Genomic DNA, 7,992 nt, shown 5'->3' on the forward strand with positions numbered 1-7,992 from the left:
ATATATATATATATATATATATATATATATACATATATAATATATGTGTGTGGTGTGTGTATATGTATACATATATATACATATATACATATATACATATATATACATGCATATATATATACATACATGCATATATGTTTATATATATATATATATTAATATATATATACATATATATGCATATATATACATTTATATATATTATATATATTATATATATATATATATACTTATATATATATATATACTTATATATGCATATATATACATATATGCATACATGTGTGTTTGCGTGTATGTATAAAGAGAAAGGAACAAAGACAGGCAGAAAATGTAAAAGTCATAGAATGAGGTTATGTTAAATATGCATTGCTCCAATATTATATTCATTACTAAAGTGATTCATAAAGCAGCGAGAATGTAACAAATATAACTGTATAAATATCCCTGATATGTAAACAACTAAACAGTTGCTACATGTTCAAATCTGCTGTTGAACAATAAACCGATCAGTATGCAGAATATTTTAGTGCAGTCTCACTGTCATGGAGGAGTCGCCGTCTAGTTAACATGATAAGGATTTTCCAACTAGACACAGGTAATATGATATTATACGCAAATATAACCGATGTGTATTGTTTATCTTTGTTAGTATCTAAATTCTGTTTTTTTTTTTTTTCTTCCAAGTTTTATTCTGATCAATTTTGGCTCTCGAACATTCTCGAAGAATATTGTTTATACAAAATGAATCATATTATATTATCTTCTCAAACCTCAATTATATACATAATTTTAGATTTTGAATTCCATCTTAATATTTCACACAAGGATACTTTTTTTTTTTTTTTGGAATATTAACTGTTTATTTGGTAGCCCATATTTATATAAATTTTAAAATGAAAGTGAAAATGTATAAAATATTCATTAGACGAAATATATGTAATGTTCAAAGAGCGTATTTTCGAGTTTTGTACCCAAAATTTACTGTGGAGACTCGAAATTAGAACCATTTCTGTTGATAAAAGAGGCAAAAATCTGTGATGTGAAAAGATTGGGTTTATAGAAAAAAGTGTCCCGAAATATTTTGTAGATAGAAAATAGCACGTTAACATGTGTGTAGACAATAACATTTACAATAACATCTATTGTAACAGCTGAAACTAATATAACATCATCTCGTTTGTAAAGTTGAACTTAAAAGTTTACAAAAGTGCAAGAACCAGAGTAAAAGTGGTTGAGGCTTTACTGATCCAATCTCAAAAGAAGGCGGAAATAACTTGCAATGATGAGAGTAGTTCAAGATATACCACAATCATTTTTACCGGGGCGTCCAGATCTTTTGATCTTCGGTTTACTACCCCTTCTAATTAAGCTTCGACTTCTAAGAAATTTTTTTTTCTCCTCATCTGTGTCGCCTTGTTCTTCTGCAGTGTGATCCAATGACAAACGGCGTTTCAGGAACGGTTCCAACTGCCTAACAGAAGGAATATTTGCTTGAATTAAAAGGATACGGAATATATCATTTATACATTCGCCAGTCTTAGCAGAAACTTCAACAAATTTTCCTTTGAGCCCATCATTATTGACCCAGTCCAATGCGTCAAATTTTTCGATAATACGGTCATTTTCTAAATCAACTTTATTGCCAACAATGACCACAGGGATCTTTTCATAATCTCGCCTCTCCTCCTTAATTTGATCCCAAAGTTGTTTGACTTCTTTATATGAGGCTTCGTTAGTTATCGTATATACCAAAGTAAAAGCATGTGCCGTAGAAATGGATAAACGCCGCATAGCAGGAAATGGAATGTTTCCAGCCGTGTCTAAAATATCAACTTTAATAAGGCTACCACTGATATCGTACTGTCGGCAGAACAAATCTTCAACAGTTTCGTGGTATTCGGATGTAAAGGCCCCGAACAGAAATCGTTTAATGATGCTACTTTTACCCACCCCACCGGCTCCTAGAACCACAACACGGTGCCGTTGGTCAGTGTCATTCATATTGTAAATAAATGTTTGTTTAATTCAAAACATGAAACCATCAAGCATTGGTCGACACACTTATCCTTCAGTTGGTAGATAGTTAAATCTTGTTCCTCATAAAACAATTAATACTGCAGATGAAACTCTGAATTTTCTTTTCTGTTTCCCTTTATGATATTCCAAACGCACAAATCTGTTAAAAAATAAAATAAAATATCATTACTTTAAATATTAACAAATATAGATAAAATATCCACACTTATTACATCAATATCACAGAATTGGCAGAGTAGTATTAAAGGTACTTTAATGGTAGTAGAATATAAAAGGTAACTTTCAAATTATTCTTGGCTGATATAGATTTGTGTTTCCATACATCATTTTATAAGCATATATATATATATATATATTTGTGTGTGCGTGTGTGTGTGTGTGTGTGTGTGTGTGTGTGTACATTTCGTGAAATATTTAAGATGTGTCTATCTGCTGAAACCTCATTATATTTAAAAGATATTCTATTATTCTTGAAAAGCTTGTTATTTTTAATGATGTTGAAACAGCTGTGATTTAAGAGATGTGTCATTTGTTTGTATAGAATGATGAAATTGTATTCAATTTAGCATATAATGATTAGATTATTTAATTGTTCAATTCATTGTTTTGGTTTCCATTTCGAATTATATATATATATATATATGCATACTTATATACATACATATATATATATATATATATATATATATATATATATATAGATATATATATATAAGTTTAACATTAAGGATAATCTCTTAATAAGGGATCTTAACAAGAAATTATCGGGTAGCTAGCGTGAAAACCTCATAAAAGAAAAGAATCCGAAAATAATTTTTTTCTTTTGAACAAATTAATTATATCTATATTGTATAGAGGGCATTATTACACATAAATGCCTCACACTAGGAGGGACAAAGTCATTACTACCAAAAATTATACTAATCATACCCAAATGCAGTTTTTCAAAGCAAGACATTAAAAATGAATTATGTTCTGTATCACCGTGATTTCACATACAACTTGCGTCTAATGATCGTCAGCAGAACTGATTCTGAATACATCATAAATAAACTACCAACCTTACGTAGCGGAGACGAACAGACAACTGCTCACTCCGGCCAAGCACATGGAATGTTTATAAATCATATATCCGGTAAATGGCGGGCTTTTTACGAACTGCATGTCGGGTAATGAAAAGTATTTCGGAATAAGTTTAACAATTAAGGATAATCTCTTAATAAGGGATCTTAACAAGAAATTATCGGGTAGCTAGCGTGAAAACCTCATAAAAGAAAAGAATCCGAAAATAATTTTTTCTTTTGAACAAATTAATTATATCTATATTGTATAGAGGGCATTATTACACATAAATGCCTCACACTAGGAGGGACAAAGTCATTACTACCAAAAATTATACTAATCATACCCAAATGCAGTTTTTCAAAGCAAGACATTAAAAATGAATTATGTTCTGTATCACCGTGATTTCACATACAACTTGCGTCTAATGATCGTCAGCAGAACTGATTCTGAATACATCATAAATAAACTACCAACCTTACGTAGCGGAGACGAACAGACAACTGCTCACTCCGGCCAAGCACATGGAATGTTTATAAATCATATATCCGGTAAATGGCGGGCTTTTTACGAACTGCATGTCGGGTAATGAAAAGTATTTCGGAATAAGTTTAACAATTAAGGATAATCTCTTAATAAGGGATCTTAACAAGAAATTATCGGGTAGCTAGCGTGAAAACCTCATAAAAGAAAAGAATCCGAAAATAATTTTTTTCTTTTGAACAAATTAATTATATCTATATTGTATAGAGGGCATTATTACACATAAATGCCTCACACTAGGAGGGACAAAGTCATTACTACCAAAAATTATACTAATTTGTAATAATGCCCTCTATACAATATAGATATAATTAATTTGTTCAAAAGAAAAAAATATTTTCGGATTCTTTTCTTTATGAGGTTTTCACGCTAGCTACCCGATAATTTCTTGTTAAGATCCCTTATTAAGAGATTATCCTTAATTGTTAAACTTATTCCGAAATACTTTTCATTACCCGACATGCAGTTCGTAAAAAGCCCGCCATTTACCGGATATATGATTTATAAACATTCCATGTGCTTGGCCGGAGTGAGCAGTTGTCTGTTCGTCTCCGCTACGTAAGGTTGGTAGTTTATTTATGATGTATTCAGAATCAGTTCTGCTGACGATCATTAGACGCAAGTTGTATGTGAAATCACGGTGATACAGAACATAATTCATTTTTAAATGTCTTGCTTTGAAAAACTGCATTTGGGTATGATTAGTATAATTTTTGGTAGTAATGACTTTGTCCCTCCTAGTGTGAGGCATTTATGTGTAATAATGCCCTCTATACAATATAGATATAATTAATTTGTTCAAAAGAAAAAAATATTTTCGGATTCTTTTCTTTATGAGGTTTTCACGCTAGCTACCCGATAATTTCTTGTTAAGATCCCTTATTAAGAGATTATCCTTAATTGTTAAACTTATTCCGAAATACTTTTCATTACCCGACATGCAGTTCGTAAAAAGCCCGCCATTTACCGGATATATGATTTATAAACATTCCATGTGCTTGGCCGGAGTGAGCAGTTGTCTGTTCGTCTCCGCTACGTAAGGTTGGTAGTTTATTTATGATGTATTCAGAATCAGTTCTGCTGACGATCATTAGACGCAAGTTGTATGTGAAATCACGGTGATACAGAACATAATTCATTTTTAAATGTCTTGCTTTGAAAAACTGCATTTGGGTATGATTAGTATAATTTTTGGTAGTAATGACTTTGTCCCTCCTAGTGTGAGGCATTTATGTGTAATAATGCCCTCTATACAATATAGATATAATTAATTTGTTCAAAAGAAAAAAATTATTTTCGGATTCTTTTCTTTTATGAGGTTTTCACGCTAGCTACCCGATAATTTCTTGTTAAGATCCCTTATTAAGAGATTATCCTTAATTGTTAAACTTATTCCGAAATACTTTTCATTACCCGACATGCAGTTCGTAAAAAGCCCGCCATTTACCGGATATATGATTTATAAACATTCCATGTGCTTGGCCGGAGTGAGCAGTTGTCTGTTCGTCTCCGCTACGTAAGTTGGTAGTTTATTTATGATGTATTCAGAATCAGTTCTGCTGACGATCATTAGACGCAAGTTGTATGTGAAATCACGGTGATACAGAACATAATTCATTTTTAAATGTCTTGCTTTGAAAAACTGCATTTGGGTATGATTAGTATAATTTTTGGTAGTAATGACTTTGTCCCTCCTAGTGTGAGGCATTTATGTGTAATAATGCCCTCTATACAATATAGATATAATTAATTTGTTCAAAAGAAAAAAATTATTTTCGGATTCTTTTCTTTTGAGGTTTTCACGCTAGCTACCCGATAATTTCTTGTTAAGATCCCTTATTAAGAGATTATCCTTAATTGTTAAACTTATTCCGAAATACTTTTCATTACCCGACATGCAGTTCGTAAAAAGCCCGCCATTTACCGGATATATGATTTATAAACATTCCATGTGCTTGGCCGGAGTGAGCAGTTGTCTGTTCGTCTCCGCTACGTAAGGTTGGTAGTTTATTTATGATGTATTCAGAATCAGTTCTGCTGACGATCATTAGACGCAAGTTGTATGTGAAATCACGGTGATACAGAACATAATTCATTTTTAAATGTCTTGCTTTGAAAAACTGCATTTGGGTATGATTAGTATAATTTTTGGTAGTAATGACTTTGTCCCTCCTAGTGTGAGGCATTTATGTGTAATAATGCCCTCTATACAATATAGATATAATTAATTTGTTCAAAAGAAAAAAATTATTTTCGGATTCTTTTCTTTTATGAGGTTTTCACGCTAGCTACCCGATAATTTCTTGTTAAGATCCCTTATTAAGAGATTATCCTTAATTGTTAAACTTATTCCGAAATACTTTTCATTACCCGACATGCAGTTCGTAAAAAGCCCGCCATTTACCGGATATATGATTTATAAACATTCCATGTGCTTGGCCGGAGTGAGCAGTTGTCTGTTCGTCTCCGCTACGTAAGGTTGGTAGTTTATTTATGATGTATTCAGAATCAGTTCTGCTGACGATCATTAGACGCAAGTTGTATGTGAAATCACGGTGATACAGAACATAATTCATTTTTAAATGTCTTGCTTTGAAAAACTGCATTTGGGTATGATTAGTATAATTTTTGGTAGTAATGACTTTGTCCCTCCTAGTGTGAGGCATTTATGTGTAATAATGCCCTCTATACAATATAGATATATATATATATATATATATATATATATATATATCATATTGTATATGAGGTGATACAATATACTAAAGATGCTACGGTACATAATTAGCTTTTTAAAAATTTTATTGTGTAAAAAAACGAGATTTTAAATTTTTGAGAAACAAGGATAAATACATTTATTGTACGACCTTTCCGGTTTCGCATTTGTGCCTTATTTAACACACTCACCGGTTCGATTTCCACTCATTTACTTAATTATTTTCTCTGAAATTTTCCTTGCGTCTTGCAACCTTTTCAATAGAAGTATGTATATTGGGAAACGTTTTCAATATGCAAATGAAGTTTCTATTCCATTATGCCGGCCTTCGTCTAATGATGTTGACTAGTGAACCAGTTTATAAGCGTTGTACCGATATAACGTACGATGAATGGATGGAAGCACTCCGTCGGTTACGACGATGAGGGTTCCGGTTGATCCGAATCAACAGAACAGCCTGCTCGTAAAATTAACGTGTAAGTGGCTGAGCACTCCACAGACACGTGTACCCTTAACGTAGTTCTCGGGGATATTCAGCGTGACACAGAGAGTGACAAGGCCGGCCCTTTGAAATACAGGTACAACAGAAACAGGAAGTAAGAGTGAGAGAAAGTTGTGGTGAAAGAGTACAGCAGGGATCACCACCATCCCTGCCGGAGCCTCGTGGAGCTTTAGGTGTTTTCGCTCAATAAACACTCACAACGCCCGGTCTGGGAATCGAAACCGCGATCCTACGACCGCGAGTCCGCTGCCCTAACCACTGGGCCATTGCGCCTCCACAATGTACGATGAATATAATAATAATAACAACAATCCTTGGAGGGAATTTGAAACCTAGTGGAACCCTTCCCACTCTAGACAACTGATTTCTTCCGGGGGTGGGGAAGAGGGAGAGAAAGAAAGAAAAAAACCAAAAAAACCAACAAGCAAACAAATGAGCAGACAGGCAGATACACCGATACACTGGTTCATTATCAACCCTTCTGGGCGGAAAAACTTAAATGTGTACAAAAATCCTCATTTCTCTTGTTAATGAAATATTAAAATAATTTCAATCGGATTCGCTTTCACATGTTGAAATAATTTTAATGTGATTGCCAATTCTCTGTATGTCAAATACTGTCTTTGTTTTCGTATGCTCTATCCAGCCTATAGTCCAGACGTTGCTCAAACTAACTACCGTCTCTTCCGATCAATGCAACACTTTATGAAAGGTCAGCAATTTGAGTCATTCGATGATGTTGAAGAAGCCTGTCAAGAATTTTTCCATTCAAAGCCGACGGATTGGTACTTTGACCAAATTCGAAAGATTGCAGATCGTTAGGAGAAGGTCGTGAAAAATGATGGTCGTTATTTTGAAGAATAGTTGTTGTTTTTGAATAAATTCTTGCATTAAAAAATCACTATTTTCACACGGCGCACGAACCTTTTCCTCAACCTAGTATATATTGATTTATATCGATCGATCAAGCAATAGATATGCATACATACATACATACACATACATACATACATACATACATGCATACATACACGCATGCATACATACATACATGCATACATACATACATACATGCATACATACATACATACATACACATACATACATGCATACATACATACATACATGC

At 33.0% G+C, this 7,992-nt stretch overlaps 1 protein-coding gene across 4 annotated transcripts in view; it reads right to left on the bottom strand.

Moving 5' to 3' along the window:
• Nucleotides 1-609: 609 nt before the first annotated feature.
• The window catches only part of LOC115213473 (ras-related protein Rap-2a), a 230,419-nt gene continuing 223,036 nt past the window's right edge, over nucleotides 610-7,992 (bottom strand). For all 4 annotated transcript variants that reach the window (XM_029782466.2, XM_036504180.1, XM_036504181.1 and 1 more), the window contains one exon: nucleotides 610-2,179. In XM_029782466.2, the coding sequence (XP_029638326.1) occupies nucleotides 1,297-2,004 (708 nt within the window). In that variant the 5' untranslated portion in view covers nucleotides 2,005-2,179 and the 3' untranslated portion in view covers nucleotides 610-1,296. The remainder of the gene's footprint in view (nucleotides 2,180-7,992) is intronic.

This window comes from Octopus sinensis, linkage group LG6 (genome assembly GCF_006345805.1).
Source record: "Octopus sinensis linkage group LG6, ASM634580v1, whole genome shotgun sequence".
Taxonomy (NCBI): domain Eukaryota; kingdom Metazoa; phylum Mollusca; class Cephalopoda; order Octopoda; family Octopodidae; genus Octopus; species Octopus sinensis.